At 47.4% G+C, this 25,577-nt stretch overlaps 1 protein-coding gene across 1 annotated transcript in view; it reads right to left on the bottom strand.

Annotated features, from left to right (window-relative positions):
• Nucleotides 1-5,129: 5,129 nt before the first annotated feature.
• The window catches only part of LOC144121972 (monocarboxylate transporter 10-like), a 37,798-nt gene continuing 17,350 nt past the window's right edge, over nucleotides 5,130-25,577 (bottom strand). The window contains exons 2-5 of the mRNA XM_077655439.1: nucleotides 16,406-16,671; nucleotides 13,148-13,291; nucleotides 10,763-11,527; nucleotides 5,130-5,909 (exon numbers count right to left, since the gene is read on the bottom strand). Of these exons, the coding sequence (XP_077511565.1) occupies nucleotides 5,740-5,909; nucleotides 10,763-11,527; nucleotides 13,148-13,291; nucleotides 16,406-16,671 (1,345 nt within the window). The 3' untranslated portion in view covers nucleotides 5,130-5,739. The remainder of the gene's footprint in view (nucleotides 5,910-10,762; nucleotides 11,528-13,147; nucleotides 13,292-16,405; nucleotides 16,672-25,577) is intronic.

The following is a 25,577-nucleotide window of genomic DNA, read 5'->3' as shown; positions in this document are numbered from 1 at the left end:
CTTCATACCAAAAACATCATAAGTTATGCAGACGACACTAATGTATTATTTTCTGGGCAGAACTTGCAGGTCATAAAAGAAACGGCGAACGCTTGGTTACAAGAACTGTCTTTCGGGCTAACATCAAATGAACTAACCTTAAACGCGGCTAAAACAAAGTTCATCCTATTTAGAGCAAAAAACATGAAAGTAGATTGCAACTTCGTCATATTTGAAGACAGTCGTCTGACTCAAAAAACATCAAAAAGATTCTTAGGTGTCATGTTTGAAGAGCACCTTTTTTGGACAACTCACATGGAATATATATGCCCAAAGATAGCCCGATCTGTAGGCGTACTAAACAAGTTTAAAAACCTGTTACCAGAGACGGTAAAATTAGAAATTTATTGTTCCCTTTTTTATTCGTACATGTATTATGGTTTACTTGCATGGGGTACAACGATCACCACAAACCTGAACAAAATTATCACTTTGCAGAGGCGAGCTGTTCATGCCATAGCAAACCTACGCTTCTCTAAGTGCACATCCGATCATTTTTCCAGGTATAACTTGTTAGCCGTACAGCAAAGTTACAAGAATAAACTAGCAGTGTATATTAAGAGTCTCGTTACAGTAAATAAACATGATTTCTGGCAACTATAACTCATAATAAGCTCAGCTTATAATTTCCGGCGACATAATTACCATACCTATAAGCCCCGTACAAATTATGGTTTTCAGAAGGTAAACTATCAGATACCTAATTTATTAAACACCTACCACGGAATTCCAGATTTAGCACTTGAAAACCACACACGAAACACGTTCAAAAACAAAGTTCATGCAATGCTGGCTTCCTAGGTGAACAACACAAATTACACCCTTGTGTTTTCTAATACATTCTCATTCTTATGCCTTTTACTTCTTTCCGTCATGCGAGTGTATTCTACTTTTAAGTTACGTCCTAAGCTTTGACTTTGCTTTGATTGTGGATGGCCTCTGCGCAGTATTTCTAAAACTGTTGATGTTTGCCGCGGATTGTCAATGTCCAGGACTACAGGCCTTTGTCAGATGTTTGCAGTACCTTTAGCCTGTATGTCCTCGGTTTTTGTATTTCATGAACCGAAATAAACTAGTTATTATTATTATTATTAACACCATCGGTTCTTTACACTTACCTTCCCCTTTTGGGACCCACTGGCAAGTGTCGCAAGGTCTTGCAAAACACTCCATGTCCTTACAACCTCCAGACCATTAGTACTTTTGCAACAACCCCTGCTTTTTTTTTCCTTTATTCCAAGGTGCCATGGCAACGAATCGCCATGGGAAAGTCGCCGTAAGTACTCTCGGCACTTCTGGGGAACTAGTCAGCCTCGCTCCACTTAATGCTTATCCTTGTATAAGCTATACATACCTTCCAGGTTGACCGGTCTCGGATGCCTCGTTAGCGCTATGCTCTTAACTGTGTTCATAAATTTCCGCTACTGGTCTAACTGCTGTTTCTTCAGCAGTGGAAGTCTCTAGACTGAGCTGTGTTACAAGTTCTCGCACCTTCTTACGTGTTAGACCTGAGTAACTAGGTCTCCACACATGATCCCCTTGTCTTGTAATGACATCTGAATTGTTGGAAAACAAATATGGATAAGATTTAGGTACCTTTCCTGCAACTGCAGCTTCGGTTGCTAATTTATCGAAAGGGCCCTCGATAACCACTGTCGCGATAGGCAAGCACACATTTTGTTCCTCCACTTCCCGGCGGATCCATGCTCATTGGCCTGTGTGCGTAATTGGACGGTGACACAGACGACGGACGGACAACATGCATCGTTGCGGCTGAGTCGCACAATACCTTGCACGGCTTCCCGTTTACTGCCAGCATTCCCAATATTCGTGGAGAAAAGCAGAATAATGAAAAACTGAAAGGTACTGACGTAGAAATGTTGAAGGTAATAGTCCATTCTTCGGATATGTAGCAAAATCTTTCTTTTATACTGTTTCCATCACTCGCGTCAAGCAAATTAAACTGCCATAGAAAAGCAATGGGGAAACGCTTTTGACGATAGCAAAATCATTAACAGCAAAAAAGTGCGACCTTGCCGACAGGAGATCTGCGGTTATATTGAATGTTATAATGAAATCTTACCACCTTTTTCTTATAAACTTTTTCCCGCTCAAAAATGCTTTTCTCCAGAATTTTTAGGTGTATTTACTGTCAGAATTTCACCGCTATCTGACCGGGCTCATTGCATCAGTACCATCTGAGCAGCCTTCTTGCCTCAAACCCGTTTCTTTTCTTTCTGAGCGTTTCCCTCCTTCGCACAGCTGTCACTGTCGTCCGTTCTTTGAGGTTTATCTAAAGAAACCTTTCCTTCTTTCTCAACTAAAGAGCTCGCAAAGTGCCTCTCGTGACGGATATTCGCACTCGTGCTCGGATTAAAGGGCCTTCTAAATCCCACATTGCTGCTAAACTGTCTGCGCGTAGTGCTCTCTCCAATGAGTTCAGCAGCTTCATCCGCAGATTTTACGCTGTCCTGGTTCTGTATCCAAGTCCCTTCCTGTTCTGGGAGGCAGTTGTAAAACTTCTCTAGCAAGTTGCTCACAACTACAGTGCCCCGGTCATTGCAGGGCTCGGTGCACTTTATCCACTCGACGAAGTTAATGTTCAGATTGTACGAAAACTCGGGATAACTCGTCCCTCGACTTTTTAGCGGCCCGAAATGTCTGCCTGAACGCTTCGACGCTAAGTCTGTACTTTCTTAGAAGGCAAGCTTTGACCTTCTCGTAGTTGTCGTCGTCCTTCCTGCTGAGCCGCGCGACAACCTCCGCTGCCTAGCAGGCCGGAACCGTCAGTAGCCTCTGAGACCAAGTGTCTCGACTGAGGGGCACTTTCTCGCACGTTCGTTCGAAATTTGCAAGATACGCACTGATATCTCACGTTACCGCCTATATATGGCTGCATGTACCTAGACATCTTGAACTCTTCAGCCCTGTGGAGAAGGGGCACCACTTGCTGGGGACAATTGCCCGACCTCTTCCCCAACTCCTGTTCCATCTAACGGAGCTCGATCTGCCGCTCAAACCTTTTTGCATGACTCCCATTTTCATGCCTATTTTCCTCTTTTTCTCGCTCTTTCTGCTCTCTGAGCAGCCCTTCGTTTTTCTGTTCGAAGCTACACGTACGCGTGACTGAGCTCCATCATACACCCCCAAATCAGAGATTGCCTGAATGATAGCTGGGGCCGTATTCCGAGTTTGTGTCGATAATAAAAAGCGTCATAATCTGCCGCAGCGGCCACACCTGATTAGTCAAAACGCTGGAAGTGGATGTCGGTTCGGTTGCGACTGTGTGCGAAGGCAGGATGTCACTGCATTGTGTTTGCCGCAGGTAAACGTCCAGCGGCACTTTTGCTCTCTGCCGACTAATGGAACGATAACAATGCGAGAGAAGAAACATTCAGCCACAAGTATAGGTGCCCATCAAATGCCAATGTAAAGGGCTAATATGAAAGCTGTTTTATTTGCCCAATGGACTTCGACAAATAGAAGGAATAGTTCGGATACTCCTTTCTGCACTGTAAAGGCGGGAGGTGTACTTAAAAGAGAAAATATTGTACGCAATACGCATACCTTTTCAGTGTCAGAAGGCGGCGCTACAGCCATCAATCGCCCGTGGAAAATAAGACCGCTAGCTTGTTCGCACAACACAGTGTTTTACATTTATCTTGAGGGTAAAAGAGAAAGGAGTGAAAATTTGTAGCATGCACTCACTCGCTGCGCAATGCGCGCTCCGTGCCGTGCTGAACCAAGACGTGACGGATAGCCGTGTGCAACATCGCTGAGCGTAAGTTGGCGCTGCTATCGGGCGGTTGTGCAGATGGTAATTTACATGTTTCATTCCTTTTATGCAGGCATTGCAAGAGACGGGAAGTGCCACTGATACTTTTTTAATTTTTCTGCGGACAAGAAATAAAAGAGATGAGCTAAAACATCTTTCTGTCTTTCTCTTCATAGATGCGTTGAAAGACTTCGCAGATGAAGTTTTCATAAGTTCGCCATGGTATGAAGCGCAGGCATGCCCACACTAACGCCTGAAAGCTAACTTGCAAGCTAACTCACGAGCTAAACACAGAGCCACAACACCGCGTTATCGAGAAATGTAAGGGACGCCGAAAAACCAGCTCTAGCATGTCTAATGCGTCGGTGCAGCAGAGTGTCGCTGGTAACTGACCATCCATGCACATGAGCGGTTTCAAACTGGCAGACATTACACATGATCAGGATGCAGGCCCCTTCAACAGCTAAAATAGAATTCTAGAATAGGAAATGCACGTTTGCGCGAAGTAAAAGTGAATTAATTTGCGGGTCATTATTCTTTATATTACATCATTTAACATACAAAGACGAGACAACTCTAATGATAGAGGCGCCATCCGGTTTGAATGAAGAGAACAATTTCTACAACAAACCAGTGCTCGTTAGGCCTGGAGGCTACTGAATCGTCCAGTGAAATGAAAAACAAGCCAAATTTATCGTCCATCCAATTTTTATACGCAAGCTCAGACGAAGCCAAAGTCCCGTACCCTGACTACAGCCAGTTCAGGTGGCGAAAAACGCAGTAACACCGACGAGTTCACTTCGAACCGAGAGGCTCCGCATCAGAGCGCGCCGCTTCAGAGCGTGACCATGTTGGCTGCCCTTTAGCATTGCTGCTAGAGGAGCGTATGCTATATGTCTGACGTCAACGTCCGATTTCTTCAACCCGTTTCGCTGCATCCGAACCACCACATCCGCTTCCGAAGTTTCGACCAATCAGTTGTGTCCGCTGGGGCAGATTTTGACGCTTATTATCATGACACAAACTCGGAATACGGACCCCGGTTTTTGTGCCAAACCACTTGTATCAATCCCCAATGCCTCACACCACAGCAACGGGTCAGGTTTCTGCAGCCTCTGTAGGCCCAAGGTCGTTCTAAGTGCCGGCTACTTCCAAAACCACCATGCAAAGATAGCAAACCTCTATGATTTCAGCACATAGCTCTACCAATTCTATCAGGCCACACTAGCGATTCACAATTTCTCTCAAGTGACGAGGACACGACACGATGTATCCACACACACACACACACACACACACACACACACACCGAGGACACACACGCACACTACGGGACTCTTAGGACAACCTAAAGTGTCCAAGCGAGGGGAACGCGAACGTCCTACTACGGGTTCCGGTGAGCATAGCTCCGTCATCCGATTGCAGTGCACCGCAGGTGGACGAAATTTTACGGAAGTCGGTCGCCGACGGACATCGGCACACAACAGCTGCGGGTAGGTATCAGCAGGCTGCCAGTAACGAGCTGGTTAGGGGAAGCCGTGCCAACAGGCAGAATCCACCTGGTTAACGGGAGGCGTCTTGTCTCGGAATGGCAGGCGTCAGCCTGCAGCAGGGTGGCTTGGTGCTGCGCGGGCAGCCAGGCCTCGAACTCCGATGCCCTGCCGGTGCTGGCTAGTTGTCCTCGGAAAAACCCCGAGCTCCAAAACGACGCCTCGCCGCTCAGTAACGCACTGGCACGCCTGTCCTGACGCCGAGTTCCGACGTTCCATACTTAACGTGCACCGGCTCGCCCCGCACACGAAACCACTTTGTACAAAACACATTCTAAAGATCGTATAAAAGCCTCACCACACTTGGTCACGGTCGTGGACGCCTTCGAAGCGTGAAGTCAGTCGCACCTAATGTCACAGTCATAAACAGCCTGGTTACAGGTTCGTAACTTGCGCACGTATCTTTGAGACTATTGACAGAGATAGCCTGCTTCGTCTTCTCTCATGCACGGCAAGGCAAGCAAAGAGCACTGCTATGCCAAAGTGCAGAACTGCCATGAGACGGTACATGTTGTCGTAAGATCCCATGGAGCCTCGGAAGAAGGCTGAAAAAGAAAAGCATCGAATTTTTAACGCGACGGTGTTAATGAGCTCGTGTCGCAGAAGAGCCGGTGTCGTCGGCGTCGGCCGTGAGCGAAAAATCCCTCCCCCTCCCTGTGAGCGCAAAATATCTCCTCCTCCCCGTGGGTGAAAGATCCCTCCTCCTCCTTCGAATGTACGCCACTGCTCCAACAGGTGGCGCGCGACTGCAGCGCCTCCTAGTGTTCCTGTATATGCTCCCGCAGAGCGCAGAGTTGCGCGAAGGTCCGCCATCATGTTCCAAGCTGTGCGGGAAAGCTGCCGCTAGTAAGTACGCGGGCTGCATTCACGGGCTCGCTGTGTAGAGCGCTTGGGCTTGTTTTTTTGTTTGCGTACAAACTGCACTCGGTCGCAAGTTTTTAAACGTAACGTCACAATTAATCTGTGATTTGTTGAGGGCGTGCATACAGCATGAAAAAAAAATCGCTAGAGGCTAAAAGCAAGGGAAGTCATGAAAAATTGCCTACAGATACTAGAAACAGGCTGCAAGGATTTTTTTGTTCTTGAACAAGTAATTTCAGATGAACAAGCAGTCCCGTTCCGGATGGAACAGCGCCTGTCCCGGCCTGTCTTCCTTCGTGCTCGTCTTAAGAAAATAGCATAGCTATGAATTACTTTTTTCACAGCTGGCGCCGCCGCGTGTTATGTGCGAGTTATGCACGGAAAATATGAAAACGCATCTCCCTAGACCCACATTAAAATGATTACGCAACTTGTTTCATGCAAGCAGGCAAAAGCGACACCAATGCATTCAGCAGGTGAGTCGTACCTAACAAAAGAAATTTCAAACTCAATACCTTGCCTAAAACTATTTACAAAATACACCCTGTTGCTAAATGCAGTGAAATGACGAATATTTAAAGGACCTTGAAAGTGCTCCTTCTCGTTGATATTATTAGCACACCTAATTTGTATTAAAAAGCATAATCTTTTCATCTGACATATTAAATTATGATATTTGGTCGCACTTAACGCACTCGTCCTCAGAAGCCCCTTCAATCGCCGACGCACTTAAGCCGCTGACCTTCCAAATTGCAGATCGTAAAACGCTTTGCCGTTTCCAGTGCGGTTTCTACAGTTTGGCGCACTGCACGCAGTCATAGCTGACGACTGCATAGCTCACTACCACAGCAGAACCCCAAACCTGACGCCACAGGTCTGCACGGAAAATGTGTGAAATGTAGGCTCAGATCAAGAGTCGAGCTGACAAAGGGGGAGCTCTGCACCGCGCCTGTGAAGTCAGCTTCTCCGCGGAAAGTTGAACACATGACGTCACGAAAATCATGTGATCCCCTTTCGGCGAATGGCGTTCACAGCGGCAAGGGAAAACAGACGCGAAACTCTGCTCCCTGCGGGAGCATATACAGGAACACTAGCGCCTCCCGCTCGTCTCGTTCGGGCGCAGTGGGGCCGTGCGGGCACGCAGGAGTCACGCGGTGAGCGGCGAACAACGCAGCGCACATCCAAGGCGCGTCCATCACGAAGCTTGCGGCTTTCTGTCCGTTCGTTCGGCGCGGAAGCTATGCTGGCGTTGGTGGCATCGGGTTTGTCGATAACGATGTGCTGACGAACTACGGCTGCAACATGAGTCCCGTGCGTTTCGGCAAGGCGCCTTGCAGCGCTTCTACGTGGTTTGGCGATCCGCGCGTCCGTTTCACCATACGTAGCAGAGCGATTTGACTAACGGGCAAGGCGTCGCGCCGAACGGGCGATGGCGTTACGTGGACTCCCTGGCAGGGCTGCAACACGCTGTCGCGTTCCACTCTTAAAGGCGAAGCTTAAGCGTCCTCCAATTTTTATCAGCGTCCATGCGAAAAATCTGGCCATTTTCGTCTCTTCAAAGCGTTCTATGATGACATGGAGCGCGAATGGTGCATGTGCAGCAATTGTTTGTTTTAAGCAGGAGTTCTAGAGCGTGAGCGGCGACAAGACACAGCCATGCTTGACGCCGAGCGCCAACGTGGTAGAACTGGTGACCAAACCGAGCACAGGCGTCAACATGTCGGCTCAGTTATGTCAGCTCAACTTTAATTAATAAAAAGCTTTGTCTCGTTCATCCACGTTACATTTCCATCTGTGCAATCATTTCAAACGTTTGACTGATCGGGATGCTCTTTGCCTGCCAGATGAGACAAAGCAATTTCTCCCTTTGCTAATAAGGAGACGTCGACACACAAGCTCCGCCTATGTACAATAACAGCCTTTCATTTGAAGCCCAAGAAATACGCTTAAACATCACAATCCCGCACCGGCAACATGCCCTGCGACAAAGAAGAAGTACTTGTTGGCATGCAATAATTGAGCGAGAGTACCTAGAATACTGTGGTAATGACGGAATAAAACCATGGGCACAACCATCTGCGTTGAAGGTAAAGCCTCCACAGAAGACTTTTTCCCGCCATTTTCAAACCCGTCCCTGTTCTTCTGGACTGGCTACCAGCCGTCGGCCCAACAGAAAAATTAGCTAGCGCTACTCCGGCAAGCAGTTGACCTGCTGAGCGCGCGGTACTGCGCTGACAATAGAGTGATTTTTCTCCTGATGTCCGTCTTAATGAGGAAGTCATCTGTGGATTTTTTCACTTCACCGCAAACAGGCACATCGAGATTCTGGGAGGCACACACACGCGTCAAGAAGAGGTGATCAGTCATGGTGAGTTTTCTGCCCAGCTTGTACTGCCCGCGCCAAATCGCGCAAAATATAGATCTCGCTGTACTTGGTGGCTCGGCATGTTGGTCAGTCATACGGGTCTTCCACAGACTGAAAAGTACCTCGTCGACACAAAAAGAACACTATACTAGGCACAAATGAGTTTATTTCCACAGGCAAAAATATTTATGCCGTGTTGCGCAATCCCACTGTCCAGCATAAGAGTTCCCTGTAGAATGCCTCAAATCAACACAGCGTCACGGCGCAGAACAAAGTGCTCAATGATCGATGGTCTCTGGTGGCTGACCACAAGGGCGGCGATTCAGTCACCATGACACAACCATATTTCTTGGTCTGAAGCCATGCCTTGACAGGCAACGTCGATTCTCATTTCTGAAACGAATGGCTTTGCAGCGGATTTAATCAACATTCGCCCAATCACTATGAATACGCAGGTGAAAAGAAGTCCCAGTTAATGCTACCAGAATATAGACTCAGTCCCACGCCTGAACAATTAGCGTTGTAGATAGCCCGTACAATTTATTTAAAGAAACGCACACAGTGAGGAAATGGAAACTGTCGGCGCCTTCTTTAAGTGAGCCCCACAGAGTTGCCACACGGGCACCTTTATTCAGTGCCAGTATAAAAGCGAAGGGGGCTTCAAGGTGCCTATTAAATAAAGGTGTGAAAAATACGGCGACCTGTCGATTTGAGAAAAAAAGACCGACAAATTTGTGCCCAAGCGTACTAACAAGCGCGTAAGGTCTGCGCCTCTATATTCTAGCGCAGGAAACTACTCACGATGCATAGGTTACCACTGAAGACCATTAAAAGGCTGCAAATATTCTAGGCAGTGCCTCTACCTTGTTCCTAGTGCAATGCGCGACTTTCAATGCGTACACAATCTTCGCAACAAAGATGTTGCACATTTGTGCCCGAGTGAATATTGAGTATCCCCGACCCATCCAAGCCTGTGTTTGATGCTTCAGACATTTGTGAGTCTCAGTCGGCCCCACTGTTTCGAACCTGGTGCAGTGGACCCCGAGTTACACAAGGGCATCTCAGCGACTGCTTATTCTATAAGACTGACGGATTCTTACTCCAAAGACAGAACCAAGACTCCCTCTCAACATTTCTTAAGAAGAGGACTAGTGCCTGAAATCTCTGCGACCATCACCGCAGCCTATCGCTCAGAGGTTTAAAGGGGTAGCCACTCGAGCTGCGTTCGAAAATAGTCGTCTTACTGATGTTTCAACCGGTTCCTCGCTCCTGAATGTTTTGTTCCAGGCTTCCGCTCCGGCCGCGCATTTGGCCCGGCTGAGTCAAGAAGTATAGAAAAGGTTGCCTATGTCGCCATGGGGGGCCCTTATGCAACCGCAGACAAAGTTGAGAAGGCCGCCAAACGTGTCTCCGAAGCCAATGAAGAGTAGCCGAGCGCTATGGCACGTTAAATATCGGAAGCACAGAAGGATGCTGAGCGTCCTGTCCAGAACGAAAAACAAAAGAGTCTGAACGCGGTGGAATGCAAAAGCGCCCAAAACCATCGAAGGAAGCCAGGCGCGCTGTCCAGCTAAAAGAAACTACAGGCAATGTTTACTACATATGAATCAGTGCGAAGGCACTGATTTCCGCTACGTAGAAGACGACGATGAACGGGCAGTGAGTGCTTCCGGACGGAGCGCTCGCGTTAGGCCAGCCTGCTGCACACACATAAACTAGACGCTTTTTCAAGGTCTGACCCTCCAGATTTATGCTTTCGCATTGAAAGCTGCTGATCGCAGGTGGCCGTCCAGGGGCGGAATGCAGCAAAGGAGACCCTGCCTGCTGGATGGCTCGAACAACGGAAGCGGCGAAAATGGGGCCGTGTTCAGTAGGCAGTCGACCTGGTCGATACCTAAGTGCGGCGATCCCCATCGGCGAACCGTTGTCTAAAGCGATACGCCTTCTCCGTAATGCCGTTCATGCTTACACCAGATCTCGAACGCGATAGGCTCCAGAACCTTCGACGTACTCCGTTGGGGAGTCGCCAAAGGTACAGAGTTTAATTAGCCTGCAGCAGTTGACAAATAAAGCAATTTTATGTTGAGTATTACAGTCTGAGTACGCACTAAAGCAACAATAAGCTGTTTCCCGCTCGGCCTCTTCTATTCTGAAATTCGACAAAGGGCTCACCTATGATCATGGGGCTGCTTAGTTGGACTGGAACGAGCAGCAACCCAACAGCCGCCATGCACAAGGGCACTTGGGCAGCACCGAAGAACTCCGTCATGAGCGAGCACCTCATCGAGCTGGCGGCGGCGATGAAGGTTAAGAGAAGGGTGCTCACAGCTACGTACGTCACCAGCCACGTGCTGTGCGGCATGAGGGCATAGCAGGGCGTCAGCATCACGAAGCACGCAGTCATCAGCGTCGGCCGGCTCACGACTTTCATGTCGGCGATCAGAGGCACGCCAACGTACCCGACGATTTCGGCGACGGTCGCGTAAGTGATGGCCATCTCGGCTCCCCGCCGCGGTGCTCCTTTGTCAATGGCGTAGGCTTGTATGGTCTCGAGGAACATGTTGTAGCAGTAGATCTCGACTGTGGCTCCCAGAACAACAACGTAGAAACGAGAAGCCTTCAGGATGGCGAATTTGCGCCCAAAAGACGCAAGGTCATTGTCGACGCCGGCTCTTAGGTGAGTGTCTTTTTCATGGTCTCTGAGACGTGTCCACAGGAACAGTGCCACAGCAGTGACGTGCATGGAGAGGGCACTGTAGACGAGAAGTGTACCTCGCAGGTGGTACTCGTAGTTCAGGACGGACAAGAGTGAAGGAAACACACAGGCACAGAGTGTGGTACCGGCATCCCTAAGTCCGCTGGCGACGGCCAGGTACTTGTCGAAGTGCTCACCTAGAACAACCATCAGGCTGACAAGAACGATCCCCGCGCCCGTGCCTGCATTAGAGGACAGCGCAGCGCAGCACAGCACATTGGGCACCGAAACTACAATCATTCGCTTTTCGGGAACACATCTGAAGTTCTCGAAAAACCAGCACACCCACTGGGCTGGTGAACGTCTCCGGATATTTCTGACAGGCAGCGACAGACTGATTAGTCGCGTAGAGATTTTTACTAAATAGTCTTGCTTGTGTGCCAGCCGCAAAGATGGGCGAACGCTAAATAAAGGGTTTTGCTACACGGCTGCTTTGGTAAAACCTGCTGGGTAAATGTGTTTTCGAATACGACTCAGACTAGTGCAACAAGGTAAGATACCAGAGCTTTGCGGCCAAAGCCGGTGAGCTTCAGGTAGTCTTCCACGCTCTTAGGCGTAGTGCCTAATATTATTTTCCGAATGACCGCACTAACAGAAGAAAATTTCTGTCTAAAGATGTTTATGCGGCTAAGCCAGTATCATATGCACAAGAATACTTAGTCATACAAGCCTTCGTGCCGGAGAATTTCTATTTTAATTATTCACCAGGAAGTAACATACTCAACAATTCTTGACAATAGCGTTTCACGTTGATTTTGTCTCGCAGTCTTAAAAGCTCGTCGCGAGCGATGGGAACACTATAAAAGAAAGCTTGTGCTACATATCGAAAGAATGGACCATTACCTTCAATATTTCTATACCAAAACCTTGCAGTTTTCGAATATTCAAAATTTTTGTCCAAGAATGTTGGATATGCTAAGGATCCAACACGAGAATATAAACATCGACGAAATGTGCCCTGTGGGTCACATATTAAAACAGTCACATAGGGTGCATACCTAAATTGATTAGGTAGTCATAGCTGAGCTAACCTACATGGTACCTTATATTGGTAGCAATGTCTCATATTTTTTATCGAAAATCTGCACTCCTCGCAATGCTACGAGAGAAGCTCCTGCCACCTCGATTTCGCAAAAGCGAGTGTTTTCATCCACTAATTACATTGTATATATGAATCTTAGTGCTAAGAACATTTCTCTCAATTCCAACCCTTCACACTGGCTATCGAATTGCTGGAAGCAGTTACCTTTTTTCTTGCTGTAGTTATTTATATTTATTGCTCGGACGGGTTGGGGTTGTATAGTACATTATCAAACTAAATGTAAACAATTTCTGGTATCAAGTTTTGTTTCAGGACACCTCGATAACTAAAGATCAAATGGAAACACAAAATATGTGTGCTAATCTTTATTTTTAGAAATTGTTTTTATCCAGTGTTTTCGAAGTCATGGGGCTTCTGTGTGTCTGCGAAAACAAAGCTCCGCCAATTAACATATGAACACTCAGTGACAAAAGTAACTGACTCCCCTCCCACTCAGCTCCAAGTTGCGAACCATGCAGCACTTTTTACGGTCGCCAGCAGTGCGCTGATGGCGCCAGGAGTGCCCCATGGCTCGTAGCCTGGAGGGAGTGGGGGATGCAGATTTGAGTGCCAGTTAATTTAGTTTCCTACAGTGCCTTTAAAATCGTGCATTTTGAGAGCCATATTTCAAATTCTAAACTAATTGTAGTCCGGACTATACCTGGGTGCTACAGTGTGTCCCGTGAAAGGAATAATAATGAAATAAAAAACGCGTTTTTACCATGAAAGGCACCAAGCATCAGGCTCATCGAAGCAATGTTGGGGCAAAAAGCAGCGCCTATGAGCGGAACCCACAGCAAGAGGCTCCCCAACAGTGTGATGTGTGGCACCGTCAGGTAGCGCTGCAGTATGAAGACAACTGAACCTGCGGGCAAAGAATTCACTTGGTATAAGGGAAGTCCTTGGATTTGCTCACGTATAACCTGAATGTGGACGCTACTGCGATGACAGCGCCAGCTTCTTGTTAAAATGGGATGTCAAAAAGGCGTTTGTAATTGAGGAAAGACGATAAAAATGCCGACGTTTTAAAAGGAATCTAGATGCTCTTGTACACATAGCGATGATTACCAGACACGAAGTAGCATTTATTGCTCTTAGGGCCGGTCGGCCTGGTGCGCCGATGGAGGTTTTACGCCTTGAGAAGAGCTATTTTGGGCAGCCACAAAGCACACCCATATTCATATCCATATGAGCGATGCACAGCATGTGCTGCATAGCGTACCTCGTTAGGTGATCCCGACAAATCTACCTCACACGGCGGTCATATAGAAGCCAGTAACGGCTGCTGCCACTTCTACTGATGTGTTTCCGCCGCCTGCGCCGCCCCATTCAATACTACAATATTCTCGTAATTTTTTGTCGATACACTGCAACGTTTCTTTAATGTCGTGTCTCGACGTTCGGAGCATCGCGTCCTGTTTCATTTCGCTATTTCTTTTCGGGAGACTGGACGCTACGAGCGTGAGGCGACCGCTTCCAGATTTGGGTCGTGCCCGTAGATTCCAGTCCACTGCGAACGACTTATTGTGTTGGGAGTGTGACATTTTCATTCAAACAGCGTTTACGTCAAGCGAATCGCAGCCACTGGGCCAAGATCACGACAGCGCGTTACGGGGTCAGGTCTCGAGAGTCCAGCCAGATGGGCCACGGTGGGGCGAGGAAAGGGGCCGGAATGATAGGCGACAGACTGGAGGGCTGTGTGGCATTGTGTAAGGCAAGGGTGAATGGTGGGCCTGTTGGTATGGCATGCTGAAGAATTTTTACCAGCGAAAGAAGACTCATCCTTAAAAGAGAACCGCACAGGATAACGGCTGGAGTGACAACTGAAAAGTTTTATTGAAAACAGCCCGCTCAGCAATATACCACGCATGCGCCAAGCCAAGACCGGCAATCACACATCATAACTCAAAAAATAACATTCCTTAGACGTGATAGCAAGAAATGGGGAAATGATACGCGCATCGCCATCTTTTACTATCTGGAAGACCTCATAAATTTAACGTGCATTACGTCTTTTTCCACGTCCAAGGATGGAAACTTCAGAAAAACGTGGGGAACATTTCTTGGGACATCTGCTACAATGCCATTCAAGATTACCGTCCTCTCCTGCGCCAACCTTAGTTCGGTGCTAGCGAAGCGGCTCATCGATGCAGTCACGCATTTGTCCTATATAGAATTTACAGCACGTCAGTGAAATGTTATAGATTACAGCGACTTCACAATTTACAAACATATTTTTGTGTTTAGTGGTGCAGCGTTGTTTCTTTCCGCCCGGTGCAGTCCAGGCTTACGGACTGGAAAGTTAAGCTTAAATGGGATCAGGAGAGCGTACAGGCGTCCACGATTTCTTCGGCTACAATGTGGCAACAGTCATTTAGTGCAGAGCTTGAAATCTCTCCTCATCACATTTAAAATTTACGCATCAAGAAGCCACGCACAACTCCATTCGGTTCCTTGACTTGTTACCAACTTTTTCAAGAGAAAGCATGTGTGCTGGATGTACTCACCTAGAACATAAAAAGGACTCTTACCTTATAATTCTAATCATTGCAAACAACTGGAGAGGGGTATTGCCAAGGGCTGCTTTCAAAATGCTGTCAAAGAAAGCTGCTCCCACAACGTGTCACTCAGCGTCACAACGCAGGACCAACGTCTGTCAGATGCGGTCTTTCCGTTAGGAATGACAAGAGAGGTAGCGGAAGTAATATTAAAGGAGATGAATGACGGCGCCAAGAAGCGAAAGAAAGATCCTGACGACTACTGAAAAAACATCCAAGTTGTGCCCTAAGTGCACAAAGTGGGGCGCAACGTAAACAAAGTTGCCAAGCGCAAATGTGGTTCTTTCGTGTTTTTTTTTTCGGCTCCAGCTTAACTTTCCAGTCAGTGGGCTTGGATTGCACCGGGCGGAAAGAAACAACGCTGCACCGTTAAACACAAAAATATGTTTGTAAAATGTGAAGCGGCTGTAAACTATAACATTTCACTGACTTGTGGTAAATTCAACATTGGACAAATGGGCGACTGCATTTATGAGCGGCTGCGCAAGCGCCGACCTAAGGTTGGCGCTGGAGAGGACGGTAATCTTGAATGGCATTGTAGCAGATGTCCCAAGAAATGTTTCCTACAATTTTTTGAAGTTTCCATCTTAGAAATTGAAAAACACGTCAGGCACGTGAAATTTATCAGGCCTTCCAGATAATGAAACTTGGCGATGCGTGTATCAGTTCCCCATCTCTTGCTATCACATCTAATGAAATTTATTTTTTGAAAGATGTGTAATTCACGGTCTTGGCTTGGCGCATGCGTGGGTATATTACTGAGTGGTATGTGTTCAATAAAAAGTTTCAGTTGTCAATCCAGCCCTTATTCTGTGTGGTTCTCTTTTGCGTATGCGTCTGTTTTGGCTGGTAAAAATTCTTCAGCATGTGTAAGGCAGTGTTCTATTACTGCGTATGTCTGTGAAAGGTTGAAGCACTTGCTACGATGTGGAAGTGTACTGGCACAGATTGCTTGTGCATGAAAGCAATCCAATCGAATGCGACGAGAAGGGTGTAAGCTGCACGAATCGAAAACGTTGGGAGTGGCACGGGTAGCCCTATTTTTGGCGCGAGTAGTATTCGTGGACAGTGTTTTTGTAAGCCCTAATTTCGAACACCAGTGGTGGACATGTTAGTGAGATTCCCTCCGCCAGGGGGATAGTATCGCAGGAAAGATGGTGAGCCCCGGTATTTGCTGGGAATGCCCATGTGACCAGGGATTCACCGAAAGATAAGTGGCCATGGACTCATGATATACGATGACAACTAGGCGCAACCGCACAAGATCGAATTTTAGAGCCACCACACTAGGTTTTCAAGAGGCCTTACACGAAGAGCACTCCTTCTATGTATGCCCCTTACCCTCCGAACTTTTTGAGGTCAGCCCTGTCTTCTCTTTCGGGGTTTCGGCTTCTTGGCTATGGGCGTTTGTTTTTGCTTACTTCCCATGTAGGTCATGGCGTTGAAAACGCTCTGTGGCCACGAGGCGTCCGAGTGGTCCGCTCCGAAAGTGCTGATCATGGCGACGAAGAAGAAGCCAGAATTGATCTGCGTGGCCATTGTAAAGAAGGTGGCAACTGCCGCGGCCACAGCGATGCCCCAGTTTCTGTCCAAGTCTCTCCGCCGTCCATGCTGTGAGGCGGGTGCCGCAACGGAGGGATTTCTTTCTATGTCAGCCGAGGGCACGGTGAAGACACCGTTTCGCCGGCTGCAAGAGAAGAGGAGTGTTTAGCGTGCGCAGAGGCAATTGAAATCTGCAATGTAAAGACAAGAGTACAGGCTGTATATATACCGTTGTTTCTTCTTCACCGTAATGAAAGCTAAAATTGGCGCGAGCGTTTTGACATGAATTTATTTTTCCCGGATCGATAATATCCATGCCCCTTGCAAGCTTACTTCAAAGCCTTATTTTTATTTATTTACTCACGTGCCTACTGCTCCACAAATGGGCATTATCGATAGTAGGAGGTAAAATGCAGAAATTTTATACAGTTAGTACAGTTCAACACGAGAGCGCAGCATATATTGGTAGAAATAATACAACATTCAGAACATATTCACACAACTATCAGCGGATATAAATTCCAGGGACCGAAACTTCAAAACAAGGTATTTGCAGAGGAGTGGGTATAAACTGTATAGTTGTCACAAATGCGAAAGAACGCCAAAATAATGCTACGCGACACTTAATCAAAGAAATCTAAGGCCTCTGTACAAAGAGAATGGCGATGAGCTAGGAGACAATCTCTTTCGACAAATTGCGCCAATGATGGGTGCTTTTCGCAATGATAAACATAATTTATCGAAAGAGGATAGACTGGTTACTGCAATAGCTTCACTTGAGCAAAGAGAGTGGAAAAGGGGCAGAGAAGAAGGTTCCTAGTGGCACATAAACATGACCAGATGTTATTCCGATTATGTTAATGAAGAAGCTAGGTCCAAAATCCAAGCAAACAATAATACAGGTAGTGAATAAGATGATAGTGGATGGGAAAGTCCCCGATGAATGGCGATTAAGTGAAATGAACATGATATATAACGGAAAGGGGGACAAAGCTGGCGTAAGTAACTACCGCCCCAGAACAGTGACATCTGTGGTTTACAGGGTGGTGATGCAGATTATAAAGGACAAATTGCAGGCTTGGATGGAGAACGAGGGGGTGCTATGGGAGCTACAAAATGGGTGCCGGAACCAAAGGAGGTTGAAGGACAATCTGTTTTCATTGACACAGTGTAAAGAGATTACTGAAAAGGAACACGGGCCCCTATGGCTAGCATTTCTCGATATTAAGGGAGCCTACGACAACGTTATTCAAGAGTATCTGTGGGACATACTGGGCACACTGGATGTGGTAGATGGAGTAATTAATCTTTCACAAGATAAATATAAAGGTACCAGAGTGCTTATAAAAGGGAAAAAGTGTATCAGAGCCTGTAGATTTACAGCAGGGGCTTAGGCAAGGATGTCCTCTGTCTCCTTTGTTGTTCATGTTGTACCTGCAAGGTTTGGGGACAAAGCTAGAGATGAGCGGACTAGGCTTCAACCTTTCTTTTTTCAAGCAGGGAGAATGAATTAAACAGTCATTACAGGGACTAATATACGCCGATGATATAGTGCTAATGGCTGACAACAAGGAAGATTTACAGAAGTTGACATGTGGTACGGAGGGAAATAGATTAGGTTTCATGTTGACTAAGGAAAAATCTGCAGTCATGATATTTAATGATGAGGTCGGCGAGCATAGAATACCGTAGTTCCCGATAGAACTATTGGATGAGTACAAGTATCTTGGGGTGCTGATAAATAACGGTGCTGAATATCTGAAAGAGCATTAAAAATATGTAATGAATAAAGTTAGTAGGAATGCAGCTGTCATGAAAAATAGGGCACTGGGGAATTACAATAGGTATAAAGTGGTAAGAGGGATCAGGAAATGGGTGATGGTTCCTAGCCTGACTTTCGGAAATGCGGTCCTGTGCATGATAGTAGATGTTGAAGCAAGGTTACAAATTAAACAACGTGGCGTAAGGAGGCTAGCTTTGGGAGCACATGGCAATACACCAAATTACGGGGTACAAGGTGATATAGGATGGGCGTCGTTCGAGAGCAGAGAATCTGGCAGTAAGATAGCATTTGAGGAGCGATTGAGAAAAACGTGGGAAAAGCAGTGGGCTAGGAAAGATTTCAAATACCTGTATATAAGGAATGTTGGTACTAAATAGAGAAAGCGAACTAGAAAATTGACAAGCAAATATCTCGACAGCAGTAGGGGGGCAAATCAGCAATTATCGGTAAAGAAAAAGGGTAAAGAAACAGAGAGGGCTCTGTGGAAAACAGGAATGCTGACGAAATCAGCACTAGGAACATACACGACTTTTAAGCAGGAAATTGCCAAATAAAATATCTATGATAATTCTAGGGGAAGCTCTTTGTTGTCTGAGGCCAGGACGGGAGTTTTGTGGACCAAGACATATAGGGTCAGGTACCACGAGATAGACACGTTGTGCGTTGCGTGCAGAGAGGAGGAGGAAACGGCTGAACACTTGATACCTTTCTGTAAAGGGCTTCACCCTACAGTGGAAAGCAGCGGGGCTGCTTTATCCAATGCATTGGGGTTTAAGGACAGTGAAGGGAAAGTAGATTTTAAGCGGGTAGAAGTAACCAAGCGAAGGTTATCTGATTGGTGGCTAAAATCAAGAGAAGAGTAAAATTTCATAAGTCATGGCTAGATAGCTTGAGTGCCCGATTTAAAGGGTTCAGCCGTATCCATCCATCCATCCATCCATCCATCCATCCATCCATCCATCCATCCATCCATCCATCCATCCATCCATCCATCCATCCATCCATCCATCCATCCATCCATCCACCCATCCATCCATCCATCCATCCATCCATCCATCCATCCATCCATCCATCCATCCATCCATCCATCCATCCATCCATCCATCCATCCATCCATCCATCCATCCATCCATCCATCCATCCATCCATCCATTCATTCATTCATCCATCCATCCATCCATCCATCCATCCATCCATCCATCCATCCATCCATCCATCCGTCCATCCGTCCGTCCGTCCGTCCTTCCATCCATCCATCCATCCATCCATCCATCCATCCATCCATCCAACTGATCATACAAAGCACTAGATTAAGATTCTCACTTTCTCTTTGGGTGTAGCTGGTTATGGAAACACCGCTGCGGGCTAAAATACGACCAAGCTGACAGTGGTGCACGAAGGAGCGCTAACACTAAGCCCGCTGACCATTCATGCACTTGACATCGCATCATGTCTGCTGTTGTAGAAGGTAGAATCTAGCTAAACTCGGTATTTGAGCAGTACAAACCATATTTTAAATAAGAAATAAACATGAAGATGATGTAGAGGCAGAATCTTCGATTTGAGACCTGCATGGCAGAGAGAGAGAAAGAGAAACTGTTTAATGAAAAAACTGAATTTAGCTGCGTTTTAAAATCGCTGGCATACTACTCTGCGTAGGGTCGGGAATTGAATGTAAGACCTGTCGCTGTAATAAATAGGCAAGGGTAATAATGCCTTCTTTCCAGCGAGAGACATAACTTTGCCCTGATTCCCTCCTGGCCACCGTACTTTTAAAAGTGCAGTTCAGAAGCTGGATATGGTTGAATATACACAGCAGTCAGTCTGCGTTGTCAAGGTGTGGGTTATTGGGAATTTTTGTTTTAAAGATCTCCCATTATAAAGCACCATGAAACGGCGACTCTAGCTCTCACCGACTGACCCTCACTCAGCGACAGCCTCCGCTTTCATCGCGCAGCTCACACAATCTGCTACCTCGGTTTCTATAAATATCACTCGTGTGTTTGTCCTAAGCACGGAAATATAGCACATGGCTGATCGCCGGCGCCTGCAATTCCTAACGTATGCGTGTAGCCTTGCTGACAAGCTGCTTTATGTTTGGCCCTGAGGCAAGAAGTTCTACGGACGTATATACGTAGCACTGAACATTGTAGCGAGGACGAACCTGTTTTCGATACTAAAATACTAAACTTTTTTATGCTCAGACATCCTGTCATAGTGAACATGATGGGGGAGATAAGTCCTTCTCTCTCCTCTGCAAAGCTTAGAATATTTGCGGGTGTTACAAGATTTTCACGAAACGACTAAAAAGCAACACCCCTTCGCCTGTACAGTTTTGGTGAAGGGTGCCCTTGCACAGAGTTTTGATGACCTGACTGTGCCCCTGGCACCCGCTGTTCGTGCACCAGCTGGACGGCTTAATGAAGAATTATTTTCCAGCCAAAAACGAACAGTGCAAACTGACACCGGGTGCAACTCTGGTTCAGAAATTGCGATAAGTTTTGTCGTTTCATGGTAGACACGGCGACATCAGAAAAATCTTTAAATTTTCCACAAGCCCTTCAAAGTGGAGCAATGCGTGCCATGGGATGTATGCAGCTTAGTGAAAGCATTGTACCAAGTACGCCCCCTGGCTAGGAAAGCTTTCTCTTTTATCCAAGCATCGAAAAACAGTTTTTAAAGATTGTCTTTCAAAAAAATCAAACAGGAAAACTTCTTAACACAGTACTGCCAAGAAACTTCCTTGGCTCAGGCTGCGAAGATAGCAGTGCGATATTAAATGATCGACTTCAGCCGCAATGGTCATTAAATTACCGCTTCGAAATGAAAATTTGGGTGCTCCTCGTTCCATTTAGTAAGCCACTCTAAGGGCACAGCTATACGACTACTCTTTCCCGCTACACTGTTCGTCATGTGCGCCTAAATGCTTGTTTTTAACAAGCGCCAAGCGTCAAAGAGATCCAGCTGTCCTAATGTACTCTACTGACTGAACCTATACTCAGGCACCCGTTTCTTTTTTCTAATGAACACACACCAAGCTTTAGAGCACGAAGTTTACAGAACTGCAAAACTAGTTTCTCTAAAACTTAATATTGTTACGAAGCAGTGACCGCAGTCCGGAGGGCAGAAAGGCTGTGAGAATAGTGTCTAACGAAAATTTTACTAGGGCTTACTTGCGCCCACAATGGACTGAATCACTCGGCAGCGGCGTAGCACCAAGCGTGCTAGGCGGTCGCGGAGAGAACGCCCGCCGCTCTCGGCCGTGCTCAATTTAAAGCTGATAGCGACCTTTCAAGATAAAGCGTACAAACTTACTAGAACATTCTGGAACAACGTAGAATCAGCTCTGCCTGGCTGCGATCAATCGAGAAAAGTCTGGTCGCATCTTGCATCCCAAACAAAGCGATAAAGCGGCGTGCCGGAAGCTTTGAAGAATGAACAAACACTAGCAAACATTCGCGGAATTACTCCACTCTCCAAGAAGCACCGAACTTTAGCATAGAAACAAATAATGCGACTACAAACAAATAAAACGGACTTTGCACATTTAACACCCAGTGGACACACATCGCCCTTTAGTGCGCATAATCGGGCTTTAGACGGACTACATGGACAACTTCTCGTCGTAGACGGCGTCGCTGGTATGCAGTCATTGCGTCAGGGATAACTTCATAATCCAGTTCACCTAGCCGACGAAGAACCTTGTACGGGCCGAAATAGCGGCGCAAAAGCTTTTCACTCAATCCACGTTGATGAATGGGCGTCCAAACCCAGACTTGGTCTCTTGACTTATATTCCGCGTTGCGTCTTCCTAGGTTTTAGCGTCTGGCGTCGGTCCGCTGCTGCTCTGATTCTTAATCGGGAAAGTTTTCGGGCATCTTTTGCGCATTGAAGGAAGGCGCCGACGCCCACGTTCTCCTCATCGGTAACGTTGGGCGGCACGACGTCTAGCGTGGTCGTGGCCTCCCTGCAATGGACGGCTCTAAAAGGCGTCATCTGTGTGGTCTCCTGCACTGCGATGTTGTAGGCGAAGACGACGTAGGACAGGACGACGTCCCAGGTCTTGTGTTCGGCATCGACATACATGGAGAGCATATCGGCGATGAATTTGTTCAGGCGCTCGGTCAGCCCGCTGGTATGCGGATGATATGCAGTTTGCAGTTGTCCTCCGGTGGCTGGTTTGGCTGTTACGCAGGATGGTTTGCTTCAGTTTCGCCCTGAAAGGTGTTCCTCTGTCCGTGATGAGCACATTGGGGCGCCGTGTCGCAGAAGTATGCATTCCAAAAAAATTTGGTGACTTCTGCTGCTATTCTGTTCGGTAGGGCTTTTGCCTCGGCGAAGCTGGTCAGGGTGATCCACTTATTTCTAGACGTTGACTTTGGAAAATGGCCAAGCAATTCCATGCCGATCTGCTGAAAGGGCCTTGAGGGAGGTTCAGTGGGGTTCAGAAATCCTGCTGGTCGTGTGGGAGGGTCTTTCGTCGCTGACAATCTCGGCAGGTTTTCACATAGTGTGCGACATCGGCAGACAGTCGGGGCCAGTAAAAGTTCTCTTGAATGTGGCGGAGGATGCCAGTAAACCCGAGATGTCCAGGTGTTGGTTCGTCGTGTGAAGCCTGTAGAATTTCTTCGCGGAGACAGGCATGTACAGCAAGGAGGTATGCTGTTTTGTTCGCTGCGAAGTTCTTCACGAGTACATCATTCTATGCACAGACGGAAGACCGTCCTCGCTTTAATGAGGCAGGGGGTGAAGAAACCTCGGCTTACAAGTACTAGATGAGTCGTTCTAGGTTGGGGTCCGAGCGTTGCTGCTGTGCAAACTAGCTGGGGCTGATGGGTCACAGGAAAGTGTCCTCATCGTCGCCCGGCGGCGGTGAATCTACATCGTCTCCTGAAAGGCAATCAGCGTCAGGGTGCTTGCGTCCTGGCTTGTAATTTACAGCGATGCCAAACTCCTTGAGGCGTAGACTCTATTGAGCGTGGCGGCCAAAGGGGTCCTTCAAATTGGCAAGCCATCACAGCGCATGGTGATCGCTGACCACCTCGAACGGTCGAACGTACAGATAGGGGCGGAATTTTGACGTAGCTCAGATGATAGCAAGGTACTCCTTCTCAGTTGTCGTATAGTTAGCCTCGGCCTTGAAACGGGAACGTCTAGCGCATGCGATGACTTTCTCGAGCCCGTCGCTTTTTTGAACGAAGATGGTGCCTAGGCCCACGCTGCTTGCGTCGGTATGAAATTCAGTATTGGAGCTTTCATCAAAATGCGCAAGGATCAGTGGGCACTCCAAATGACGCTGAAGCTCTTTGAAGGCTTCTGCTTGCGGCGCTTCTCATTTAAAGGGCACGTCTGCCTTCGTCAGTTGGGTCAGGGGTTCGGCGATGCGCGAAAAGTTTTTTCATAAATCGTCGCTAATATGCGCACAGTCCGATAAATCTGCGCACTGCTTTCTTATCGGCCGGCGGTAGAAACTGTTGAGTAGTAGCTGTTTTCTACGGGGCTGGGTGTACTCTCTTTTTGCTAACGATGTGGCCTAGGAACAGCCGCTCTTCATAGGCGAAGTGGCACTTGTCTCCTTTAAAGGTTAGGGCAGACGACGTGATGGCGTGTAGTGCTGTTCCATGCCTTTGATGTGCTCTTCAAAGTTTGAGGCGAAGAAAACAACGTCTTCTAAATATATCCGACATATTTGCCACTTCAGGCCTGCCTGCATTGCATCCGTTACTCGCTGAAGCGTTGATGGTGGAGAACAAAGACCAAATAGCATCACCTTGAACTCAAAGAGCCCATTCGGAGTGATCAATGCGGTCTTCTCGCGATGTCTTTCATTGACTTCAATTTGCCAGTAGCCGCTCTTGAGGTCCACAGATGAAAAATGCTTGGCGTTGGAGAGCCGGTGCAGTGCGTCGTCTCAGCGGGTAAGGGGTAGACGTCCTTCTTTGATATGTTCGTCAAGCGGCGGTAACCAACGCAGAATAGAAGTGCGCCGTCTTTCTCACTAAAGCAGGTGGTTGTGCCCATGCATTGTTTGAAGGCTGGATGATGTCGCCGCGAAGAATTTCTTCCACTTGGTCGTGGATGGTTTGTCGTTCTAGCGGCGACACACAGTAGGGCCTTTGACAGAGAAGTCGGGCGTGCTGGTTGGTTATAAGCGATGCTTGGCAATTGGCGTTTGTCGGACCTTCGGCGATGTCGAAAAACACTCGCTGTAGCTTCGAAGCAGATTGCGGATCTGGTATTGTCTGTTCCGGGGCAGGGCTGGGTTGACGTCGAAAGTGGGCGAGTTCTCTTGGTCAGGTGAATCTTCTGCGGATGTGTCGGAGAGGGCGAAGGAGTCTCCTACATCGGATATTTAGTCGAAGAAAGTAATCGTCGTTCCTCGGTTAATGTGCAGGTATTCTACGCTGAAATTATAGTCAGCAGTACTTCGGCCTGGCCATTGCGGGAATGTGCGATGCCTTTTTCGATGCTTATTCTTCGGTCTAGAAGCAACTGCATGTTCCCCTCGATGAGGGCTTCAGCATTAATCACTTTATTGGCGCCTACGATCAAGACAACGCTTGAACGGGGTGGGACGCTCACTTCTTCCTCCAGGACACTCAGGGAAGAGTGATTTTCCAGAGTTCTCATTAAAGGGAAGGCCTTGTCCATCGAAAGCGTGATCAGCTTGGATCACAGGTCGATGATCGCCTGATGGTCATTAAGAAAATCAATGCCCAAGATCACTTCGCGGGAACATTGCCGTAGCACAACGAAGGTCTCAGATAGGTATGTCCGTTGACAGTCACTCGCGCTGTGCATCGTCATTATGGCGTAATATGCATTGTACTGAGGAGCGAATTTGTGGGCCGTCCCAAGCGGTTGTGAGTTTCCTAAGCTGTGCAGCGAATGTTCTATTGAGCACTGAGTAATCAGCTCCTGTGTCAAATCGAGCGGTAACTTTCCAGGCGTCGATAAACACTTCCAAGTCAGATGTCCTGGCTCTTGCGTTGCACGTCGTCCTGGGCGTCGGGACATGGCTTCGTTGGGTATGAGAATCGTGGCCAGAACGTGTCGTCGAAGCTTTCCTCGGGAGCCGCGTCGCTTTGAAAGCGATTCACGTCGTGGTCGAGGTTGTCATTGTATGCGGCTTTGGCGTGTAGGGGGCGCCATCTTCGTGCGGCATGTAAGAAAAAGGTTAAAAAAACAGAGAGAGCTCTGTGTAAAACAGGAATGCTGACCAAATCAGCACTGGGAACATAGAGGATTTTTAAGCAGAAAATTGCCAA

This window comes from Amblyomma americanum, chromosome 2 (assembly GCF_052857255.1).
Source record: "Amblyomma americanum isolate KBUSLIRL-KWMA chromosome 2, ASM5285725v1, whole genome shotgun sequence".
NCBI classification, from domain to species: Eukaryota; Metazoa; Arthropoda; class Arachnida; order Ixodida; family Ixodidae; genus Amblyomma; species Amblyomma americanum.
Note: the sequence above shows the minus strand (reverse complement) of the source record. Positions and strands in the feature narration are given on the sequence as shown.